At 40.2% G+C, this 25,841-nt stretch overlaps 1 protein-coding gene across 3 annotated transcripts in view; it reads left to right on the forward strand.

The window, feature by feature from the left end:
- Positions 1 to 25,841, forward strand: part of TRIO (trio Rho guanine nucleotide exchange factor) — a 243,428-nt gene that overhangs the window by 47,098 nt on the left and 170,489 nt on the right. For all 3 annotated transcript variants that reach the window (XM_040074368.2, XM_058422546.1, XM_058422547.1), the window contains exon 2: positions 19,623 to 19,697. In XM_040074368.2, the coding sequence (XP_039930302.1) occupies positions 19,623 to 19,697 (75 nt within the window). The remainder of the gene's footprint in view (positions 1 to 19,622; positions 19,698 to 25,841) is intronic.

Genomic DNA, 25,841 nt, shown 5'->3' on the forward strand with positions numbered 1-25,841 from the left:
GGGAGACTGAAGTTCTGTCAGGAGACAAGGCAGCTTCAGGGGTACCTAATCATAACTTTCTGATACTGAGAAAGAGGGAACTGAGAAATCATGTTCTTCGTACATGTGGTAGGAGGAACAAGAGACAGTCATGAGCTGAAATATGGCAGGTTTTCTCTACAAGAATAGTTAACTCTGGAAGAAGTCACCCAGAGAGGCTGTGGAATATGGTCCTGGGAGATTTACTGGACTCAATTGCATTAAAACCTGAGCAACTTAGTCTGACCTCAGAGCTGATCCTGCTTTGAGCAGGAGACTGAGCTGTGAGCCTCCGAAGATTCCTTCCAGTCTGAGCCATTCTGTGTTTGGAACCAGGATCCACGTTACACAGAGCCAATGGGAGCTGCTTTGGCTCTCAGGGTCCTAAAATGGATTCGGGTACCCTCGTTACCTGAGAATTTTTGGTTTACTTGTTTCAAGTTAGAGGCTTCTGTTCACCTAAAGGGTATAGAAAGAATTTCAATATTCACTGACATTTAATGTTTTTAAGCAAGAATGTACTGAGAATGAAATTCAAATAAGATTTAATATTTTAAAAAAGGTTTGCAGAATGAGAATTGCTTCTATGACTAGTAAAATGTTTACCTGTAACTTGCAAATCCAAATCTCTCTTACATGCTCATGTAAACGAAAAAGAATGATTTATGATTTAGAAATTTTACAGGGAAAAATGGAGTAAATTCTAATTTGATGATTTAATACTGCCATGATGCTTTAAGAAAAAACAGAACACTAACATGGGGATGAGACTCTATGAAAGGACACAGAAAATGAGGACGGTGGTCAGTTTATAGCTTCACCACGTGTGCTGGTGCTCTCGCTAGGTGTGCAGGCTGTTGAAACAGGATGTGGGTTTGTTCCTTGGAGATCTGTCTGTGTGTGCCGAGGGGTGAGCCAGCGGCTGGTGGTGGTCTCTCAGGGCTGCAGGCAGACGCAGCTGGGCTCCTTCCTCCCTGTCCCCATGCAGCCAGGCTGTGCCAGGCACTTGCTGGGTAGAAGCGAATAGTTGCAGGCCTGGCCCAAAAGTGCCTGCCATTGCAAATGAAAGAGTTTGCTATGTGATCCGTGTTTTGCTTGGAGTTCGGTAGCGTGCATGAGACTGTCTCTCTTTTCCCCAATTCTTTGGGGGAAAATAGTTTCTTTGATAGGTTTGCCCACATGATGTTGGCAGGGCCAGCTGTAGTACTACACAGATACTTACTGGCCTGTCACAGTGAGCTGCATTCATGTTCAGCAGTAAACCCTGGCACCCTGTTCTAAGTTGAATTGCTTACATAGTTGGCATAGTCTTACTGAAGTAATTGCTGATGTATGGAGCAGTGTTTCGTGGTAAAACACTCTTTCAAGTGCCTGAGTCATGTTAGAGGCATGTTGTCTGGAAACGACTGAAAGAGATTCCTTGTTGGTTTCCTTTGTACTCTCATTTCCTGAAGAAGAATGAGGGGTTTATTAATTTTCTTTTTGTGTACGCTGACATGGAATTGTGGTGGCCCTCAGCTAGGACAGGCTGTGTCCTAGGTTAGTTGGGAAAGGTATTAGTGGTGCGGATTGACACGCTGACTGTGACACAGATCAAATGCTTTCCCTTTTGTGTAGCTGGCTGCCAGTGACACACTTTCTGATACGTGCACCAGGAAGCGTTTTGCTACATGATAAGCACAGGAAAATGGTAGAAGGAGATTCTGTCTTTCTTGATTTGCTTAAAAAAGTCTTTTCTTAGTTTTATATATATATATATATATATATATATATAATTTTTTTAATGAGCTACTCTGGTGTTAACTGTTTTATCAGAACCATGCTGCTTTGTTTCTAAGTCCTGGAAACCAAAGGAAGGGTTTGCAAAGTATTGGCAAATTATGCAGGAGTTATCTGGATTGTTCCTAATTTTGCTGTATAAGTTGTTAAACAAGTCTGTGGAAGACTAGTGCTGACAGGAGGCTGGAGTGTTTGTCTGCCAAACTTCTGCTGTACAGTGCAGCAGTAGGATTCCACAGAACAGTGTGAGAGAAAGGACTGTCTTAATTTGAGGTCATCATCTTAAATATTTGTCTTTGAGTTCTTTCAGCACTGAAGTGGCAGTTTCTAATTTAAAGCAAATAGGTGTATTACTTTTTTCCATGGTGTAAACTGGGTAACTTAGGTAATGAAGAGGCCAAATCAGAGTTCTGCTTTTCCAGAAGCATTAAGACAGCTGCCTGTGAATAGAGCTTAAACAGCAGTCTGATAAGATGTGGCCCTTCACAAGAACTGTCCTGGAGTAGAGACATTGAGTCAGTTTGCCCAGAAATGCTTCAGTTATGGCCTGGGTTTCTTGTGCTGGCACATGTATAGCTGTTGGGAAATGACTGAATTTTTTACGTTGTTTTTCATGTTTTGTCTTTGTCAACCTACTCAAATGAGCCTGTTTTTTTTAATCTGAGTGCAGTAATCCCTCATTCTCCTAGATGGCATTAAGAAGTTTAAATCCATAGGTTTTATTATTCAGGTATGTTGAATTTTGATTTGAGATGTAGAAAGAATAAAACATTATCTTTAAGGTGAAGTCAGAATATTTTGTTTTTCACTGTATTTATCTTACGTTTTATCGTCTGGTGCTGTAGGCACAAGTTGTTACTCACCCTACTAATGCTTAGTTTGTTCTTAATTAAATTGTTGATGGAGAGTGTTATCTGAATCTTAAGTTTGTCTTAGGTTGAAATGATGAATTTATTAGCCAGTTAATAATTGTGCAGGTTATTGGTTTATATCTTAGAGTAGTAACTAGACAGAATACTGGGATGCTGGTAGGGATTTTTTAGTTTTGCTTTGGAATGAACTTTCTTGTGTTTTAGAGATCAGGATAAACTTAAAATATATCACTTCGGTTTTCATTTTCTAAGGTGGTGTGTGTGTTGACTTTAGATCATGGCAGGATCTTTCAGGGGGATAAGCATTTCAGAAACTGGGGTAAGGATGTTCAGGTATAATTGAAGGATTCTATTTCAAGTAAATACAAGCAGAGATGAAATGATTAGAGAAATAATTTTAGACTTCATTATATACTTACGCAGGATCTCCTTGCTAGCAAGTTCTCATGTACATTGAGATATTTTGAGTGACAAATCTAGATCATATAATTCACAAAAACAAAAGATGAAATTTATAGTTGATCCAAATATGAAAAAAGCCCCAGATCCTTGAATATGACAGCTCTAAAGGTGGCAGTAGTAACTGAGAATTTAGTGGTCATCTGGCTAGTGTACAGATTCTGCAGCTGAAATAGGAGGCTTGTGTAAGATGAGTGGGTTGACTGTTGAGTTTGAATTACATGGTGTGTTTTGCTGTTGGTGGGTGTCTTAAGTCCTGACACTCAGGTGGTGAACTCTGTTACTTCGTTTTATTGGACTATCATTGCTTAAAGTAAAAGCATTAGAAAGTTCAGTTTATTAAACTGAAATTTTAGATAAGGAGTAAGGAGATGTATAATAATATTTTTATTGCCACAGATAAATACACAAAGATTAATCGCTGTTATTTACAATAGTGGTCCTTTCTATTACTGAGTTTTGCAATTACAAGATTTCTAGCACATCTCCAGGCTTGTATGTAGCCAGGAAGGAGACGTGTTTTTAAACTGTCCTCTGATCTGGGAACAGTTGCATCTGAGTATTACACAGGATTAAATAGCAATCATTGTCAAAGCCTATTTGGTAGTAAATCCAGGCAGAGCAACTATTAAGCAAACTGACAGTCAAGCAAACGGTACAGGCAGAAGATACACATTGACAAAGATGACTTGGATTTGGGACATGCACTGTACCTTTTTTCATCTGACTGCTCAAACAAGATTGAAAAATGTTTTGACTTGGAAATAGAAGATAGAAAACTAGCATTTATTTATAAACTACATCAAATTTACTGGGGTCATGAACTCAAATCTGAGTGTTTTGAAATAAGGGGTTCATCTTTCCTGATAAGGCATAAGGGTTTAAATTGCTATTGTTCCCAAGCACTGTTTAGCTTATCCATTCTGTTGGCCGCAGGCATATTGAGTGTCTGGGAGTATGAACAGTGTGCTCTTATAAATGGGATGCAAAATAAAAAACGGGTGTACTGATACTTCTGAATGGTAAGTCACTTCACTATTTCTTGAACTTTGTGTTGTACTAGCATATTATTGTATAATACTCAAAATGAAATTGAATATGTAGCTATAATGTGGTAAAATCATCTCTACTTCTTAGTTAATGACCTTGTAAGATGGAGAAACAGAAAACATAGCTATGGTGGGTGAATCTTGACAGTACTTGACAATGTGTCAAAGCAATTCTGTATTCTTTTACTCTCCAAATAGATGTGGGTAACACTTCATGTTTTAGCATGATGTAAGTGATAATGGCAGCTATGGTATTAGGTGTCAATCAAAATAGTGTGCTTGTAATATTAGTCATCCACTGAAGGGAGCATAAATGCAGATACTGAACTCATTATGAAGAAGGAATGCCTGTGGTGTGTTGGGGCAAATACCACTTCCAAGTAAAGGAAGAAGACTCTTGAGATAAAGGATGTACAAGATAAGCAAATGGTTGCCTGTGTCAAAATAGCATTCCTCACCTGACAACTATTTGTTTAAAGATGATCTTTGAGCCAGTTGTTTTCTTGCTCTAAAGCTGCTATTCTAGAGAGTGAAGAATTCAGAGGATGGCATTGTAGCTGACTGGCGTTATGCAGTAATTCTGGCCTCTGTAATTTGATCCGTGGCTTTCCGACAAGTGCTCCTGTCTGCTATAGGTTAATATTATTGTAATGCAGGGTTTCCATGATGCTTCCCTTAAAAAGAAATACGTATATCTTCTTGGAAACAAAGAGAGCCACTGAAGATCTTTCCCAGCTGAAGACTCTAGCTGGCATATGACATACAGTTAACTTTACAGGTAACAATCTGGGTGTGCCACAGTACGTTAAAATCCAAACTCAACTGAGCTGCTAATGTGTGGTACCCCTGAATGGAAATATATGGGTGCAGTTGGTTTATGTAACTAATTTCCTAGGTGTTTAATGGGCTGGAATTTCAGAACTGGATTAGCTCCAGTCAGTTACTAGAACCAGCTCTTCACTTATACACTGCTGTCCTACTGTACTTTATCAGTGTGCAGAGATAACCAGGCATGTGTTGAGTAAGTCGATCATATTTTTTCTTGTTTTTGTGATTGTAAGTTTAAGCATAAGGGACTTTTTTTTTTTTTTAAAGTCCACATTATATGTATCTTTTGCTGTGTGATTATTATAGGCATATGTGTTAATTATAGGCAGTCACTGTTGATATCCCTATGCCTTCCTGTTGGAGATGCACGTTCCCATGTGGATGAAGTGCCCTGATGCTGACTGTAAGGAAGACAAAGATGAGTATTTCAGCCTACATTTTTTTCAACAATGATACGTAAAGTGAGTTACAGACATTTGACTTAACAGGGTAATAATAGAGTACTGACATGGTACTGATTAATCAAACTAAGAATCCCCTGCCTGCTTTTGGTAATTATGGTAAAACTCTGGCTTAAGCTGGCACTGCCACTAAAAGGGAATGTTCACTGAATTATGCTCATGGTAGTGTAGTTGCATGGAACTTGATTGAGCCCATTCCTTGGCTTTTGGTGTGTGCCAGTGCATGTGTGCACACATTTGCCCCCACAACCATTTCATGAGCTATCAATAACTGTTTGCACAGATGTTTGTACCCGAAAAATTAAAATATTTTAGTTTCATAGTGGACTTCTGAGTTAGCACTTTGGTTAAGTCTTAATTCCTAATAATTAATTACCTCCTTTTCAGAAAACTACAAGTAACTTTCCTCTGAATCTTTGTCTATCAGCTGCCAATATTTGCTTCCTGCCTACCCTAACTGTATCATATTGAATTAATATCTTTGATAGAAGAAGCTACAATGCCTGGTCTAATGAAGCCTTCAATTCAGTTGTAATCTGTTGGCAGGTGCTGATAAACTACCAGGTAGCTAACACTGGGCTAAACTGGTGAAATCGAAGCAGATTGGAAAGTTTTACTTCCTATCTAGAGGCTCTGTAGCAATCCTTTCTTGCTATAACTCTAATCTAAGAGTGATTCAGTTATTTGGATATAGCAAAGCAAATATTCAGTGGAGATAAAGGGTTATTGTTCAGAATCATAAGCCATTTCAAACAGTTCAACAGCAACAAAAACCAGGAAATCACAATAAACTTGACTGTCACATTTAATTGGAAGCCTTTATGAGAAATCAAATTCTTAAATACCAATGCCTTTTAATGGGGAATAGTATGCTCTAAATTGGAAAGTTAGTCTGACAAAGTCAGGGAGCTTATATCCATAGAAAGCCATTGAGCCAAAAAAACCTGATGTATGACAGTTCAAAAAAATCTGGATGTCAGAACAGACATTTAAAAAGTGATTTTAATGGCAGTCAATTACCCAAAGAGGTCAAAAGCAGGCCTTCTGTAAAGATGGGATTATCTCACATCTGCCAGCAACCCTCACATTTGGTAGGGAACTTAAGCTTCTGATATTGGCCCCATTTCAGAACTCTTTTGGATTCATTCAAGGTATTTTCTCATAAATCCAAATAAACTTCAGCTTTGTTGATTTTGAATCTTAAGTGAACTTCCTTTACAAAACAAAGCTATAAAGAAGGCAAGTAGAGATGCTGGATTTTGGTGGTGTAACTTAGGTTCTTAATGTTGTTATGCCTATCATTATTTCAAGCATAAATGACAAAGTAAGTCCTACTAGTTCAAAGTTTTGCTTTTTAGAAGTCTCAAGTAATTTCTTTCCACAGTTGTTGAGATGATAGTACCACTTTAAGTCTGCTTTGAAACCAGGACATTTTTTGTTGCTGTTGACAGCATTAGTGTTCTGACTAATATATCCTGCTAGCTTGCTTGCTGCTCCTTCTTTCAAGGGTTGGAAGCCATGGAGTTTGTGCTTGGTGCTCAGTTACTGAATTCAGAACTCAGTTGACACTGCAAATTTATCGTTTTGGGATAATTGGGATACATTTGTATACAGCTGAATTGTGTGTGGCAATGGACTGAGTGTTGTTGCTGACTCTCAAGAGAATGGAAATATACTGAGTCAGAGCATCTGGTGGAGGAAAGGGTCTCCAGACATCTTGTACCACTGTACATATACTTCAGGCTCTGTTCAGTAACTTCTGGACTAGTCCTGATACGTGTAAATGGATAGTAGATAAAATGCTCCATCTACTTTCATTACCCCTATAGTCAGGTACTGCCAACGAGCTGACCTGTTGTCAGCATGAGCAAGGCTGATGCAGTGGTAGTGAGGATAAAGTATATCAGAACTGGATGTAGAAAGGACTTGGTATTTAAAAATGTTCTTCCCAAATGCATTACGTGATGCTGGTTGTATACACTTGTGCTGAGCTAGGGAAGCATAAAAAGGAGGCTGTTAGATGTATCAGCTATGAACACTTGTGGGGGAGCCTGTTACGGAGAAGTTGCAGTCCACGTCTTGCAGTCTGACTGTGCTCCAGTCCATAATGTTGGACTCAGTACTCTTCCCCCTGTGTTGAGTCCTGAATACATTCGTTATCTATACCAAGATGGCTTGTGCTGAAAAATTATGTGCTGCTACTTCCTGTTTAAGCTTACAATAGCTGCCAGGCAAAAAAAAAAAAGACTCTGTAAACCTCTGACATGAGTTAATATCACAGGGTTTTTCTTATAAATAATGATAGATATGAGAGTTGGCAATTTGAATTGGATGTCAGGGTATTGGAGCGCAAAAGCAAGTGAGAATGACTTGTGTACAACAAAAGTGGCTCTATACCAAAAGCACTTCAGTACAGAATGCTTCTTATTTAATAATGTACAAAAATAAAAACATTTGCCAAACTAAACAATATAGCAACTGTTGCTGTACTGATGCCATAAACTTGTGTTTTAATGTGATGAGAAGGGTTGGGTGTGTAAATAATAAAGATGAAAACAGCTTAAAAGAAATCTAATTCCCCTTTTGTTACTGTTCTACTCTACAGAAGTTAATATTTCTAATTAAGCTTGCTAGGTCACTTAGAAGTACACCTATGGACTGCTAATGGGTTTTAGAGTTTAAAATCTTCAGAGACAACTTTGTGAATCTATAATGATGTCAGGAACTGAAGACTTGAAGGCAGAGGCATTGTTAAAATCCTACCTAGTGCTTTTAAAATACATTGCAGACTTCTGAAGTAATGGATTCATACACATGCCAAAGTACTTTGCTGCTTTTTATTGCAATTAAAATGTTAGCTCTTATTGTTGTCTCAAAGAGCTTTTCCAGGAAATCATATGCATTTAGAATTTTTGGTAGAGTGAGTCAGTGTAGTAGAAGACCAACAAACCCATTTTAATTGAGCTTAAATTAGGCCAGTTTTGTGAACTTAATTAAAATACTGTTAACTTCCAGTGGCTGAATCATTGTTGTTACCCCGATTTGCAGATGGTATCACATGATATCTATAGGATACTGCCTAATGCCTGGTAAGTCTCAGCATGTTCTTTAAAGGCATGGATCAGAGGTGCTTGAACATGCCCATGTGAGGAATGCCCTGTATTGAAATAAAATAATATGGAAAACATTTGCTAGTGTTGGTATTTAGCAGGTAGTGATGATATTTAGCAGGTAGTGGAGGTGAATGGCTGGAAAGTTCGGGCATATAGCATCTTTGTATTATCCATGCTCTAGAAGGGTAAAGCTGATGGATGAATACTTGTCTGTGCTAACAGAAAAGTTACTCTATTTGTTATTTCGGTGGGAGCAACCAGATCAGCATCCATAGTTACAGTGCTAAAATTCTGAGCATGCAGTATAGAGTTGAATGCTCACGACTATTAGGCTGCATTTGTTGTGCTGGCAAGTAGCAGGAAGTAGTAAATTGCAGTCAAGTTTAAATAGCTTTTTACTAGTTTGGTCTATAAAATGAGCAATATTTCATACATGAGCTTATTTTAAGTTGAAGGAGAATTTGATTAATGCACTTGGGAGTACAATGCGGTGTCCCTACTTTCAAATAACTGTTTTCCCAAAGAAATATTAATGTAATTAACTGTAAGAAACATTATTGTAATAGATAGCAGTTGTTTGACAATGCATGTGAATATTAAAGCTGTAGAAACAGTTATCTGAATATCTTTGGAACATTATATGTACAGATTTCTGTCCTAAGTAGCACTGGGAGCTGCCTCCTTTGTCTTGTATTGCATATGCTACAGATCCTTAATTGTCTTGGTATTGCACATGCTACATATCCTTAATAAAAACGAGACTGCAGCTTATTTACTCATGACTTGAGGAGAGGTGAGCTGCTGAGAAATGCTGGATTTGGGCGCTGAGTTAGGGAGCGTGTTTCTGACCAGAGTCGTGAAAGTGCACATGCTGCATTTATAGTAACATGTAGCTGTCTGCAGAAATGGAAGAAAGTAAAGGCGAGATGTTAATCTTTTCTCATTGCAATAACGTAGGCGCTGAGTAAGTTTGAGTTCACGAAGAAAACCCAGCCTCGATTTAGGTTAAATTTGTGTACTTCTGTAGTTGTGTTAAATGTAGCTCTAATGAGATTCGGGCTGCTTGCCTTTGTTATCCGAAGGAGATAATCTGCTAGAACAAATTTGATAAAAGAATGAAATCTCCCTCTCTTAGTCGTGACAATCTGCAAAATCCTTTCTGTTTATTCTTGTCTGAAATCCGTTCGTAAAGCTAAACGTGCTAAGGGTCTTTTCCTTTCTAATGAAATTTCCCAGAGGGATCAGCTGGGGAGGCTTTTCGGCAGTGCGGGGAGAGGAAGGCTGACGTGACTCCAGATCGCTTCTTTTTCTGCCTCCGCGCGGTTTGGGGGATGGATGCGGGGCTGCAGCTCTGGCAGCGCTCCCCGAGCACAAAGGCGGTGATGTAATGCGTGCTGTAATGCGCTGCGCGGTGCCGGCTGCGGTGCGGCGGCCAGGGGAGCCGCGCCGCCGCCGCCCCCGCCGCTGCCCCGCGTCCGTCCCTCCCGCGCCTCCCGGGGCGGCCATCGCCTCTCTGCCTTCTCTGCCTTCTATTGTCTTAAAACACCCCCCACACCCTTTTTTTCTTTTTTTTTCTTTTTTTTTTTTTTTTTTTTTCTTTTAATTCACGCGGCGTGTGTGGCGAGAACACACACCTGCTCGGAGTAATTCAGGCTAGAATTTCTAACGTAATCCTTGAGCAAACGAGACGTGTGTTGGACATCCCTTTTGGCGTTCCGGGCTAATCTTCCATTCCCTTAAAGGCGGGGAGGGAGGGAGAGGGAGAGAGACAGGTTGCTGTTAGCAACCGCTCACATCCTAAAAGTGAAACACCCAAGCTATAATTCCCCTGCGGACGCCTCGCTGCTACTCTCGTTTATTTATTTATTTTTATTTTAATTTTTTTTTTTTTTTTTTTTACGAATTGGACCAATATGTTAGCATCTGTTAATCAGTGTTTTAAGTAGAATCAGCTCAGTAAAGAGATAGAACAGGGAGATGCTCTGATGTAAAAGTTTATTTGCCCCCTTCTAAACGCGTCTAACAACCACACATCTGAAGTTTAAGGGTGGTAAAAAACCAAGCTGTGGACAACGCTTTTCCTGTGTCGTTTGACTGAATAGGAGCTTGACTGGTTTTGCAACGGAGGATGGAGAAAAGCATCTCCACCTTCTTACTCACATAGGTCTCATGTATGTGCATTGTAATGTGTTGGAGAAGCTGAGATTCATCCTACATTTCCTGTGTCTCAAGGCTTTTGGAGCTCAAGCTCCTTACAGCTGCAGACTAGTAAAATGGGAATTTGAAGAAATGAGAGCTGTACACAGATCAGGTTATTTGGCATACATCTTGTTGCAAATGGCTAGTTTTTCCACAGAAGGACTATGACATATCTTGCAAAGAAAGGAAGGGGAAAGAGGATGGATATTCAACCACAACAACAAAAGGTCATTTAAGTAGTAATATCTCAAAGTATGAATTTAACTGAGTCTAATTTTTGCGTATGTATTTTTGCATAAGGTGAAGAAAATGTTGTAAAAGTGTGTGCATATTTAAAAAGAAAAAAGGGCGGAGAACAGGAAAAATACTATAACCAATAAATGCCTAATATTGGGATCCATGAATGGTAGAAAGCCCAAAAGTAATACTTTATGCTATAAAAACGTGTTTTTACTGAAGACTATGCAATCTGTTTTTCGGTATATTTGATTGATTTCAGGGCTGATGGAAATAGTTCTTCCTATTGTTGCTCAGGATAAAACAATGCAGGAGGATTTTCAAGCTGTTTTAAGTTGCTTATTTTTACTGCCCTTGCTGTAGTCTTCATCAATTTCACTGTGAAAAGAGATTTCTCCAGATGGTGGTTTGGAACAAGAGCCAAAGGACATGATCTAAAATGTTATGTTCCAGCTGTTGCTGCACAGAATTTAGAAGCTACTGCCTTCCACTTGATCTGTGTTTTGAACAGAAAAACAAGTAAGATTGCTTACAGATCTTGTTAAAACTGTGTGTTAAACCAGTCTTTTATAGGAGACTGTGTACCCTCCTGATAGCCCTGAGAGTGGAGACCTTTAAGCTGTGTCTGTGGCAGCAGTGAACAGGGAAAGTGTCTTGACTGCAGTGAGAGCTGTGTGCTACCCCAACAAAAAGGCTTGCTACCTCAGCAGGGCAGTGAATTGAAGTATCACAGCACTTAGAGATGGATGAGCAGTTCCCAGCAAAACAAATGAATTTCCAGCAATGTCGGTAGGACAGCAAGAACAAATTGAACGTTGCTAAGGGAAAGAAAAATTTAGGAACGCACCTTCTCTCACTTAAAAGGGTAAAACTGGTCAGATTTTGATTGTCTCATCTTAAGGTGCAGTTAAAAAATGGACGCTTGTACTTCAGTCTTACACGTTTCATAGGATCAAAGGGTAATTCAGGTTGGAAAGAACCTCACTACAAAATACGGATAACTTGAAGGCGCTTGTTACAAACTTAAAATTGCAGATTTTTAGCAATGATTTAGCACTTGGAATTTTCTTTAACTTAGATTCTTAAGACAGCTCTTCAACAGGTTTTGCAGAATACACCTGAGGTGGCTAATTTCCTGGTAATTGCTCCTAACTGAGGAATAGCTGGGTATGCCAGCTTCCAAGAAGAGCGAGGTTATTCAGTCTGTGAGGATGATCTTGTCTGAGTATTTGCTGTCGACTACACTAGCAGTCTTCCCTTGTCCCACATCTCACTGCATGACATTGTGCTTCTCCCATAATTTGCAGAGATGGGAGGTGTGTCCTGCTGTCAGGGCAAAGCAGAGAGCTGTTGAAAATGCTAAGAGAGAACTTCTTAACACTTAGCAAATACACCAAAATCTGAAAGTGACTTAGAGCTAGTAACCTTCTAATGAATCTCATTTTCTTATTTCAAGGCAATTTCTCAGCTGTCTGTTTCTGTGAGGTCCTGGTTGCCACTGCATACCAGCTCGGTCCAGATGTGATGCAGTTCCCCACAGCAGGTATAGAGAGTGCATAGAATGCAAAAAAAAAAAAAAAAGGGGGAATAGAAGGGACATTTCTGGGAACTGGTATGGTTAAAAGTGAGAGTTTGAGGGTATAATGTTTTTTGATGGGTGGGTCTTGAGCCTGATGAGAGCTGGAGGGAGTCAAAGGTGTACTCCTGGAGTTGCTTTGAATTCAGGACCAGGATCTTAACATTAGATGATTACATCAAATACTTTGCTTAAGCTCATGACTAAGACTACTGGCAGAACTCTGAAATCATGCCACTTCGATGGTATGCCCCTAAACTGTGTCCCTGTTGAAGTCCCCCGGTGATTCTGGAATCTGGACTGAGAAAAATGAGTGAATAAATGATGAATGCCAAGGTTACTAATGTTGCCCAGTGATCTGTATGCCGTGAAAAAAAACCTGCTGGTAGTTACTTGTTAGGTCTAGGAAGAAAGATCTGCAGTCTTAAAGATGCCATAACAGGTGTACCTAAAAGTTAATGTTCCTGAGATGATTTTGAAACTGGTCATCTGCAAGCTCATGGAGCTTGAGAAAAGGTGGGAGAATTGCAGTATTTGCCACAATTTTCCTGAATTCTCTTACTTTGTTGCAATGTGAAAGATGGTGTGAGATTGCTGAGCAGCACTGAATGTAGGCAATGTCTATAACGGGAAGCAGTAACAGTGCAGTTGGTGAATTGACAGCTCTGATTGCTCTATGAATCCTTTACTTGCATCCAGAAGTTAAGCCTGCCATAAAACTGAAATTGGCACTTCAAATACTTGAGTTAAAATCAAGCTAGCAGTAATCCCATACATGTGGTAACTTTAGTTACCTTTTGCTTGCCTTTGCCACAACTTTGGGGTATATTCTCGCTTACTGATTGGTTTTTGCCATTTGCTGCTTATGAAAGTTCAGTTTTCTTTCTCACCTTTGCCTCAGTAGTCTGATTTCATTTATAAAGACTTACTGAGTTCAGCAATCATTTTTTCTAAATATGATTGAAAAAAAGAATCTAATGATTTTGCTGACTTAATTATACTGCTTTCTCTGTATTAACTTCAGAATAAGAATATAAACATTTACACAATGACTGCTTATGATTCTCTTCATATCTTGTTTGAAATTATTCTTAATTGAATAATATCTTATTTTGAAATCTGCTCACTGATTGATTATTAAAGCCTCTCCATATTAAAATGGGGAATAGAAACCTGCTTTGTGCTTTCTTTCTGGACACTTGAAAAATGTGGGAGGCAGTGTGTAAATTAACTTGCAGCTGAGGTTTATCATATGCAGTTGTTAACTGATAAAGAAAGTTGAATAAACCTGTAGGATTCTGGGATTTCCGATCATCTTTAAAATCTTCCGGGATGTCATCATCTTGTGATATGGGGAACGAAAAAGGGCAGATAATGAAACCCTAATCAGTCTATAATGCACTAATACAATTACATTTGAGCTTCTCTATGCCAGGGTGTGTGTGTGTTTGTTTGTTTGTTTGTTTGTTTGTTTTTCCTCCTCTTCTCGCTTGATTAACTAAGAAGCAATTTGTCTTGAAATGTAGCTAGGATAGCTGTGCAAATAAAGGGAGAATAGCTCATATTTCAGTGTTGTGTCATTGATATAAGTCATGCTGTGAAATAGAAAAAATAATGCTGAAGACATCAACATCTTGGATTCTTTTTGCTTAAATGTTGATTGCCCACAGTTTTGAGATTTTTGTGTTCCAAGATAAGGCTAAACACAAAAAGGGACTGACCAGCGGATGCAAGGAGTTGTGGAGAATGGTTTGCAGTTGAGGCTGCCTTGCCTTGGTGCTTTGGTTGGGAAACCTAGTCTTTCCCACCCATGGAAGTTCTTCTGGTTTTTAGCAGGTACCTCTTTTCACTTAAGACTAACCTCGATCAGTGCAGTTGTTACCTACTAATAGGTAATTAGCAGTTCTGAGTGCAATTTCTATGTCAGTTTTCTTTTTTCTTTCCTGTAGAACTTAGCATGTGAATTTTTGAGCAAAAGTCTTGAATCAGGTCCATTGAAGTGAATAGAGTACTCTGTTGGAAGGTAACTCACTGAAAGATGTTTCTTCGATTCAGCATGGGATTTCTGTCAAAGAAGAGGTGGGGGTTGAGGTCTGGTGCTAGAGTGAGCAGCCTGGCAGATGAGGCTCTTGCTTTCTGTTGATGACACAACAGGGAGTCATTCTAAAATCAGAAGAGAGCCTAAAGCATCAAAGTAATCTGGGCTGAGTCTGGCTTTTTTTGTTTATGCTTGTTCAAAGGTATTGTTTTTATTTGGAAGGTGAAAATAAAATTACTGTTCTGTTATTAAGAGTGAGTTTTTAGGATGAGAGCATTTCCTTTTGGCGTTTGTGTCTTTTTTCAGCCACGTTTCCGAAAAATTTAAAGTCAGTTGTGTGTGCTTGAGTGCTTGGTCAACATCTTGGCTAAGAGATGCTGCTCTTAGCCTCGATTTCTTTTTGTTGTCCTAATTTCTATTCCCATATTTTATGTTTATTTCCAAAACTGAATAATGCACATCACTGAAGTAAACGCTTCAATGTTCTTGGGGTAGTAATGCTTCTTGGAGAAGCTGTTTTCAACATTGGTTTGTATCGCAGTTCTGTAGTCAAGCTGTTAACCTCAGAAGATGTGTTTAAGGTAATTTTATCTGCTCCCCTTAATTGTGTGGCTGACTAGTTACTGATCATTGCAGTGCAAGATGATTAGCACAGTTACCTCGTTTCCTGCGTGTGAAGGAAGCCTCGGCGTGAGACTAATCCAGCATTTGTCTGGCTTGTGTGAGTTGCCACACTGAGTACCCATTTCCTGTTGGCCCTCTAAAGGTGACTTCCTGATGTATTTCAACACCTCTGGGAAGTTTCAGCAAGTTGGGAATCTGGGGAGCAGCAGAGTTCCCGGAATGCTGTGATTTCTAAGCAAAAGGGGGCCGTGTTACACAGGGTTACTCTCTGTCCTCCAGGGCAGATGGAGGGGCAGCTCTGCAGCGAGGTCGTCACCGTGGGATTGGGGAACGCCTGCAGTCCAAATGAGAAGGGGCTGTCCTGGCCGTTCAAATAAAGGGCTCTCTGAAACCTCGTGGGGTGATACCTCTATCCCAAAATGCTGTCTTTTCGTGGATCTTCTAACTTGGATAAAATTATATATTTTATTAGCAAAATATCTGAATGAGAAAAAGGGTTAATATAGACAAGTCAGCTAAATTTGGCTAGCTGACGGTGTCTTCAGGCTCTGAAGTTGTGGGGGCAAAGAGAAAATGGTGTGTTTGGGGGGAAGACTTCTTAGTTTTCCGATGTATAAAAACGTTTAGGTGACACTTTCTTGATTCTATGTTTTAATGATCTTAGTTGTGTGATACAGCATTTAAATAGCTGGTTTTTGATAGGGCTCCGTTTAGTAGGAGACCGTATATAACTTGAGAGATTGTGTGATTCTTTGTGAGGGCTGGGGAAAACCTCCTATATTGAAATGGACTATATAATCGTGTGTTCCTTTTTCTACTGAATATACTGAAGTTAAATATTAATTAGCATAGTTGGAGCTTCTTCCCTCTTTGCTGGTAGTTACGGAAAAGCACGTGTACGGTGTACGTTACGACGGAAGGGCATATACTACCTATTAAAAATGCCAAACTGTAAAATGAGTATTCCTTTAATAGGTGTTGAAAATACCAAGGGCGGTTTTCCAGTTTAAGACTGAAGCGGTCTTTAAAAGATGCAGGATTTAATACTGAAAGCGGCACATTTTAAGATCAGAGTGCCATTTTTTAGGCGGAGCAGCGTCGATCTCTAGGCGCCATAGGCGCCCGTGGCGCTTTCAGAGGAGAAGCGTGTGCCGCGGGGCCGGTCCCCGCTGGAATGCCGAGCCGCGGGGCTCGGGGGTGGCGGCGGCGCCGGTGCCCGGCCGTGGCCGCGCGGGGCGGGAGCTGCGGGCACTGCGGCGGCGGGAGCTGCAGCCGGCCGGCCCGGCGGGGATGACATCACCCCCGGAACATGTGATGCAGCCGGCTGGCGCGGAGGATGCTGAGCCGTGGAGCGAGAGATTGGTGCAGATATTTAAGGCATTTCATTTGAGTGTGGTTGGTAAATGCCTTTTAATTTTTTTTTTTTTTTTTTTAAATTAAATCCGCAAATCCTCGCATCCACAAATGTGTTTTGTGGAGAAGAGGCTTTGAAAAGGGGGAGGGAGGACCCACCCCAAGCTCTTAAGACCTGCTTATATTGCTGGGTTTTGTTTTATTTTTGCTTCGTTGGAGATAAAAATGATACTTTCCTGGCGTATTCACCCTCTTTGCTCCCCAGCATTCTTTCATCTGTTGTAATCCCCACAGTCTTTTCAGTTAAGCTTTAACACTGCAGAACTGAAATAGAAATAGACTGTTTAGAGCAGCAGCAATATGATAATCCCAGGCAGTCAGCCTTAAGGATATGCAGATGCAGAACGTGAGCCAAGCACTAACGTATTTGCTAGGGTGTTTACCTTGAGCGGCCCCTTAATAGTCAGAGAAATGTTAGCTAAATGTTTCTCGCTTCTTACATGCCACAGGCAAAGCAAAACGTGCAGCTACTGCGCATCATCATCCGAGGTGAAGTAGTTTAAGGGCTTAGAAATCTGAGCAAGCAATTGCGGTAACATCAGTGTCTTGGGTAATTTCAAGCTAAGAGAGACAGCAAAGTACGGCACTAGTTTCTGCATGCTTTTTAGGTGAGGAGAAAGTGTTTTCTACCTCCGAATTTACTGTAAAGAAAAGGGATTGACATGGTTGATAAGAAAGTTGAGCTTGCTAAATTGGCATTAAGCTTATGGTGGGTAGCTCAAAGCACATTAAAAAAAAAAGACAAACTCTGGAAGTGTGCCTGTATGCCTTAGCAGTCAACTGAAGCCCAAATATTTCAAGGTGGAAAAGGGTATTTGCTGTCATTTTAGGTAATTTATTCAAGTCCAAGCTTTTTCTTAAAGCTGTTTAGAGTTTTAGTTCATACCAAACAGAAATATATTAGGAACAAAACTGTAGGCAGTTTCAGTAAAAGGCTGATAACCTATAGCCAGTTCTCTGGAGAAATAATAATGGCGCGAGGTTCCTTTGGCTGTGTCTTAGACTCTTGAGAGCCTAAGCGCAAACATCAAAGTAAATTCTGCATTGCTTTGCCAGTCTGGAGTTGCTGTGGAATTGCAAAATACTGTCCATCATGTAGAAACCCTCCATGCTATGTGGTTACCCGAGGAACCAGTTTTCCTGGTCTAGCCTTTCTGAGAATGTGTACTGAATTTGGGGTTTGTTTTTGGTCGGTGGTGTTCATGAAAAAAAACAAAGAACTAACCAGGGAACTTCCATCTGGCTGGAAGTTGATTTGTTTTGTTTTCTTTTGTTTGCATTCTGGGAGTGCTGAGACAATGCCCTGGTTGAACACTTCAGTTATAGTGAACTTGAGGGACCCATTGCTGACAGACATTTGTCTGAACACATATTTTGAAAATCCCCAGTCATGGATTGGCCATAGTCTTCCACAGGCAATCCTGTGTGCTGTTCACCGTTCTTTCCTTTACAAAATTTCTTGCCATCTAGTAAACCTCTTACTGTAATTCTAGCAAGCTTTTGGTCACCAGTAGGCTTTGTGTGTTCTGAGGACTGCCACTATGTCTTGCTGCAGTTCTGCAGGTGAAACAGTTGCTTAGAGGATGCCATGAAAACACCTGACCATCTTTGTGCCTTGGGTGTTGTGCTTGGTGCACCCTGGATCTGTTTTGAAAGGTAGTGCCCATAACTTGATACTGTAGTGGCACAGAAGTCTCGGTGCCACTGCGTGTGATGTAATTTACATATATGATTCCCTTAAGTACTGGCTTTATGTTACTTGTTGACCCTAGTTTGATACATCCAAGTTTAAGTTTAGAAATGCACAGCTTTTTCATTTAAGCTCAGAACCTGAGACCATAGGATACAAAACATTTGGATATTTTTGAGGAGGAAGAGTTTTAACAGCACTTTTGTGCTTCAGTAGTTAGGGAGATGCAGTGTGCGTCCTACTTAACCCAGCAGAGGTACTTGCTTCGGATATAGGATTATTTTAGACAGCACATGAATCCAAGCAGACCAGGAAGGGTTGTACAGATAAGTTAGTTGAAGATGTGACACCCAGTTCTTCTTGTAAGATGAACAAAATCGGTCTAAACATGACCAATTCTGTATTGTACAGGTGAAATATAAGGTAAAAAAAAAGCTTCCTAAATCTTCCATGTCAAAGAAGGAAAAACTTTAGAATTTGGCCCCAGAATTAGAGTAGTAGAAATAGGAAGCAGAGAAGGAGGGACAAGCTGGTGAGGTGCTGCTTTACAACATTGACTGTAATCACTCACATTGGGCAGTTTCATACTGTATGTATGTAGAGTTAGTACGATAAAATGTCCTCTCAGTTGCAAAATGTTGCTCCTGTCAGGCAGCAGAAAAAAATTCTGCTTACAGAAGTGATTTAAGAGAAGTTGCATGTAAATAGTGTTGGGGATTTTTGGTGGGTCTTTTTGTGGTTTTTTGGGTGGGTTGGGGTTTTTTGGTGGGTTTTTTTGTTTGGGTGCTTTTGTTTGTTTGTCTTTGTTGTTGTGGGGTTTGGGGTGGGGTTTTTGGTTTGGGATTTGTTTACTTTTACTGGTAATTGTTCTAAGCATACCTACTCCTATTAGCTTGATGCTCTTCCTCCCTTCTGGGAACAAAAAAAAAAAAGAAAAAGAAAGTGGGATTTGGAATGCATAAAAGCCACAGGATCCATATGATAACTGCTGAAAAAGGCTAATTCTGGTATCTTGTTTTCTACTGCGGCTTGCTAACAGGCCATGCTATTTATGTTAAGCTGGTCAAAGTGATGGCTTGTCCATTAATATATTTTTAAAGTTTAGCTTATTTTTTGGCAGACTTTTATTGTGAGGTTATCTTAATTCCTGTGATTGTTACATTCAGAATGTATTCCAGAGGTAAATGTTTTTGAGTTCATTCATTAAATGTAGAAGCTGGGCTTGTCTGATTTTTTACTAATAATCTTCTATTTTCTTTTTTAAAGGGTTTCGCAAAAATGATGAAATGAAGGCTATGGAAGTATTGCCAATTTTAAAGGAAAAAGTTGCATACCTTTCAGGTACAGTCTTTTTCTCTTGTAGAATGCCCAACTGTGTTGTTAGAAGCATATAAAATGGTACTTTAAATATTGTTACAAAATTCATGTAGCGCTAGGGCAGCACTGATTCCTCTTGGATATCCTAAACACGACATAAGCATTTTGAAAGGCGTAATGAAAGAGTTATTTGTTTTCTTGTGGGACATTGCTAGTTGTTTTCTTGGTTGTTAAATCCTGCATTCCCCCTGGCCTGCACATCATTATTTACAGCAACTTAGAATCTGCTGTACCAAAGTCATATTCCTTTTCTTATTTCTGGTTCTTCTGATTGCGGAATTTTACAAAGATGCCTTTGTTATTGGCCCATCCAGAGCATATTCTGGAGACATATGTGTGTTGCAGAAGTGGACTTCAGTTGCTTGTCTTTTGAAGCACACTTAGTATTTTCTTGGTGAGCTGACTTAGCGTTTTGTCTTGGTTTCAAAAGACAGTTGTCTGCCAAGGAAAGCTAGAGCCTCCCTTGGAATGGAGAATGTAAACCCTCTTCCCTCCAAATTATTATAATTTTGCAATTGGGGGCTTTCAGGCAGAGATATGGGAATAGGAGTAACAGTTTCTTTACTAGGAATATTAAAAATCGGAAAATACAAATGTAGTAGTACCAAAAAAACAAGCAAGGAAGCAAACAAAAAAATCGTGGAAAAACCCTGACAGTCAGGGATACAACCTGACACCTTGTTGGTCAGGGTGTTGGAAGCAGTCCAAAGGAGTCCTCCTGAAGTAACAGATGTGGTTCTGTGGATGGTCCTTTAGAAAGTCCAGTGGTGATGAGCTGGGTCCAGTCTTCCCCCGGGAATGCAGTGGAAAAACCGGATCCCTTGTGTCCTTCAGTCCCAGTTTTTATCTAGCTAGGAACAGTTGGCTCCTCCCCCACTGTGTGGAGCATCTCACAATAGGATGAAGGAATGTGTCATGTCATTGGTGGGCCCTAATGACCCATTATCGGAAGATGTCCCCCTGGAGGATGGAGGGATGGTGAAAGAGATAAGAAACACTTCCCCACCTGGTTTTAATGGCTGGGCCATTATCAGAAGGCATCCGCCCCCCTCCCCCCTGGAGTTACAAGAGAAGGATAAAATATCTCCCAAAAAACAGCTTTCAACAGATAAAACAGAATACACATTGTTAGGTTACATAATCCAAGACATGTGTAGTTTTAGGTAGTTCCAGCATACACATTGAATTTGGTTGGTTACTGAACAAGGAATAGCAGGAGGATTTAAAAGTGGGATTTATGTGAGTTAGTATTGTAACATAGTCTATAACTTCATAAATAACTTCACTTGATGGAATGATGGGCTGAGGTGCTTATTTTTGTAAACTGCTTTTTGGTGTGACTGTCTGTTGGGATTAAACACCATCATTCTCTCAGCCATAGTCTTAGTGTCAAATGATTTAGAGGACAGTCTCATATTGGAAAGCGGATTTTTGGATAATTTGTCAAGAATGCCAAAAGTACAGCTATTGTCTGTAAATATTAAAAACACATAAAATTATTCCTGTAGTTGTACTCTTTAAGAGATTTGCTGTACATGGATGCTGATGCTTGCTAGTTCAGCATGTAGTACATAGTACTTTATCCTGTCCACTCTGCCAAGTAAAGTAGAGGTGCAAAGCAAAAAGATTTTTGGGGGTGAAGTTGTTTGTTTGTTTGTTTTCCTTTTTGGGTGTTTTTTTTTCCTTAAAATTTCCTGGCAATTGTAATGAGTAAGGCCAGTTTTCCTGGTAGCATGGTAACATGGGGATTGTAGTGCTGGTGAAGCTTGCTTAAAACTCTATTTTTAGAGGGAAAGAAGAGAAAAGGGGCTTAAGCACAATATTTCAATCCCTCACTCCTCTTTTTCCTCTTTGTCTTATGGCATTGAACAAAAATGAAGTCAGTTTTCACTCCAAACCTCTGAATTTTCACGTTGTCCGGTACTTAGTTGAGACCCCTTAGAATGGACCTGAAAAATGATGGGTTTTTCCAATGTTAATTTGTAAGCAGATGGCATTCTGAAAGGCATTAATTCAGTGAAAGTGAAATGGGCCAACTGGAAGATGAAGATAAATTTAAGGGGAGATGATAAATTGTGAACCAGAATAGGGGAGGTGTTGGCAGAAATAAGTGGTTGCCAACTTGCTTGCGTGAAGGTAGCAACTCCTAATGGAAGAATGGAGCAAACAGCTGTGGGCAGCAAGACTGGCTAGAACTGATCTGCCAGAATCCATCATTTCACATTTCTGTTGCAAGTGAAACTCAAATGGAATGAGATAAATTAGTAGCGCAAACGGATTAAGAAACCCTGAAGTACAACAACCTACAACAACGCTCTTCAGTGTGTTCTCCCCCTTCCCCCCAGAAAGTACCACCATCACTAGGACTTAACCACAGTGGAACTAGAACTGTCAACCTTTATACCTGGGAACACAAAGATAAGGAAGAGTATTGGTTTACTGAACAAATTTTCCCCTATCTGAGAAGTAAACTGCTTGAGTAATGGATGTTTAACCACCTGAAATAGTTGCGTTTCTAGGCTTTTGTATAAAGTACAATTAGAGTCTTGGATACATTTTTTTGTATTAAGTTTAAACTGAAATCTGTCAAAGTACAAATACTCTCATATCTCTACACATACCTAAGCAAGGAGAGCATATTCTTACAAGGTGCAGTTATCTTGGTTTCATATAAGGAAATAACCCTTGGTAGCTTGCCTTGCCATAGAAGTCAAATGTTTGGCTTTCTTTACTGGAGTACTTTGTAACTAGGTGAAAAGGCATTACTTACAAAAGCTGCGCTACTCAGCCTGTTGGATTTTAGTGCCATTTGGAGACCCTTGAGAACACTGCTGTTAGTGATGTGCGCTAAACAGAAGTGATACATGTTGGGTGACTCACGTGAGTTGATCTTATAGATATTGTGAGACACGCTTTGGCATAAACAGAATATCTCAATAGTGGGGTGGGGCAGAGTATCAAAGGAAATGGATTAAAATGGATGTCTTACTGATGAAAGCAGTAGTAGCGTAATGTGTTTTTGTTAAACAAAGATTAATAGGGGGTTAAGTTGGATAAAGACTATTGCAAGACAGGAAATTCCCACTGATGCCTCATGCATTGTTGCTTTTAACTTTCCCGTTTGTGTATGACACAGGAGCATCAGGAACAAAGGAAGTGAGAGTTAGTTATTGTAAAAGGCCTAAGAAAGCTGTCATTAGAGCTGATGAAAAAACCCCAAATCTTAGGGACTTTTTAAAAAAATTATTTGCAATTTTGCTACGTGATTTAAGACTGGATACTGAAGTTCTTTTTATCTAAAATCAAGACTATATTAATTTATTTCTCATCTACACCTGGAGTTTGTACATCAGAGTTTGTCCCTGATGTACAAAAGTTTCAGGATATGATTTATCAGAAATTTAAGCACCATTTTTAAAAATGGGCTTCTTCTGTGACTCACTCGGAGCTGGAGTCAACTGAAGTGACGTCCAGAATGACATAAAAAGGCCATATCAAGGCATGATACAGGAGCTGCAATGTGGGAAAGGCCTGGGGAACTCGTCTGAGGTGACCGCATGTAACAAAGCATTTGCTTAAAGTGCTTAGAGAGTGTTAAGACAATTCAGCTTATGCTTCTGCCTGCTAGCTGCTGCTTTTCAAAGAACATCCACCCTAAGCAATTGAGTTACTTTTTCTGGGGGGCTGGAGTCAGTAGCTCTTAGCAGTTGAAACAAATTTTTAAGATTTGAAGGTAGTGGCCCGTGGTGCAATGAAGAGAGAGAGCATTAAGGGCTGTAGCAGGCATCAACTACACTTGGTAGTTAGAGCCCAGTGATGGCCCTGGAGCTCAGTCAGGGCCTGGGCTGTTGGACTCTGTCTTGTCACTGATCATTCCTTTCTCTTACAGCTTCTGTCTTGTTTTTCTCCTGTCATTTGCTACATAAAAATACTCAAAGCTCTCTGCTTGGCAAATGAGTCGGGATGGTCAAGACTTGCCTTTCTCCATTAGAATGAAACAACTCTGTTTTTCATTTTAGATCTCACTTAAGAAGGTCATGGAAGATAAAGATACGAATTTCCTTTTAAGTTTTGCTTTCTGGCACTGACGGAGATTCAAAGATGCATTTGCCTCTTCTGAGTTTCATTTGGTGTCTTCTCTTGGCCTTCCTTTCTAAGTGATTTTTGAAAAACTTTGTTTAGCAACATGGAATTAGAAGCTGATTTGAAATGAGAAATTCTGGGCTAAAGACAGTGTTTTTCTGCGTTTCCATGGGACAGAAGAAAACAGTCCATGCATCTGTGGTTGAAAACATATATGTGAAATTTAGCTTGCAAGAAATTTAGTCTGTGCTGTTATAGATGTGTTGATAAAGGCATCCTACTGGGCTTGAATTTGGTGCTTAGCAATAGTAACATTTTGTTGTCACTAGCAAGGGATTGGATATAGAATATATTTTACTATTCAACTACTCCAAGTTTGTGCAATTTTATGACTGGGATGAATGCATTTAAGTGGAACACTTCAGTCAGATTTTTTGCCTTTTATATTAAGTAGATTCAGAATTTCCTATGTTGCTAAAAAAAATTGTAAACTATAAACAATTGGGAATCTGCAAATCAGAACAGGATAAAAATACAAGTTAAATGCTTAAATAGTTTCCATCTGCTCAATCTATGTATTGAGTATGAAATATTATACACCAAAATTCTCCTAGTAATTAATTTAATCATTGAATTATGAGATCAGTTAGGTTGGAAAATACCTTTAAGATTGTTGAGTCCGGCCCTTAACCCAGCACTGCCAAGCCCACCACTGACCATGCCCCAAGTGCTGCATCTACATGTCTTTTAAGTGCTGCTGGGGTGGTCACTCAACCACTTCCTCAGGCAACCAGTTGTCCAATGCTTGACAAGTATTTTGTGAAGACATCTTTAATAATACTCAGTCTAAACACTCCCTGGTGCAGCTTGAGCTCACATCCTCTCATCTTGTTGCTTGTTACCTTATAGGAGAGACCAAGGCTCACCCCACTGCAGCTTCCTTTCAAGGAGTTGTAGAGATCAATAAGGTCTCCCCTGAGCCTCCTTTTCTCCAGGCTAAACAATCCCAGCTCCCTCAGAGGCCCCTCATAAGCCTTGTCCTCCAAACCCTTCACCAGCTCTGAGCCCTTCCCTGGACACACTCCAGCATCTCAATGTCCTCCTTTGCAGTGAGGGGTCCAGAACTGGACACAGGATTTGAGGTGTGCCCTCACCAATGCCAGATGCAGGGGGAATGATCACTGTCCTGGTCCTGCTGGCCGCACTATTGCCGATACAGGCCAGGATGTCATTGGCCTTCTTGGCCACCTGGACACACTTCTGGATCCTATTCAGGTGCTGTCAAGCAGCACCTCCAGGTCCTTTTCCTCTAGGCAGATTTCCAGCCTCTCTTCCCCCAGCCTGTAACGCTGTCTGGGGTTGTTGTGACAATAAGATCCCAGCACTTGGCCTTGTTCCGCCTAGTACTACTGACCTTGGCCCGTCAATCCACTCCTGCCCAACCTGGCATGACCTGCAAACTTCCCCTTTGTTCTTACCCGTAAACAGTCAAATTTATTGACAGATTTATAAGCTGTAGACAATCATAACACTCCTAACATTCAGGGCTACCTTGCTAGCTCTCCTTCCTTGCCTATCTGTTCTGAGGGGTTTACAGCCATCCATTGCAGCATCCCAGTTGTGCAAATCCTCCCACCATGTTTCCATGATGGCAGCTCTGTCACAGTTTTCCTGCTTCCTAATGGCTTCCAGCTCCTCCTGTTTGTTGCCCAAGCCATGTTCAGTGGTGTAGATGTACTTCAGTTGGGCTATTCTGTCACCTTTTTTTGGGGCAGAAGCCCTGATTCCTATATGACCTTTCTCAGGTTCTTCTATGCTTTCTGGCACATCAATGTTTCTTACATCTAGGCTGCTGCGTGGAACTCTGTTTCTACCTCCTGTGACATGGGAGACTGAAAGACCTTGCCAGTTCGCCATTCCTCAGACGTGGTGTGCTGCCTCCACGCTGATCTCTAGCAAGCATAGCTTTATCAAGTCTAGTTTAAAGCTCTTTCATTGATAATTTGTGTGCAAAGATCCTTTTCC

The sequence above is a fragment of the Hirundo rustica genome, chromosome 1 (genome assembly GCF_015227805.2).
Source record: "Hirundo rustica isolate bHirRus1 chromosome 1, bHirRus1.pri.v3, whole genome shotgun sequence".
Lineage (NCBI taxonomy): Eukaryota > Metazoa > Chordata > Aves > Passeriformes > Hirundinidae > Hirundo > Hirundo rustica.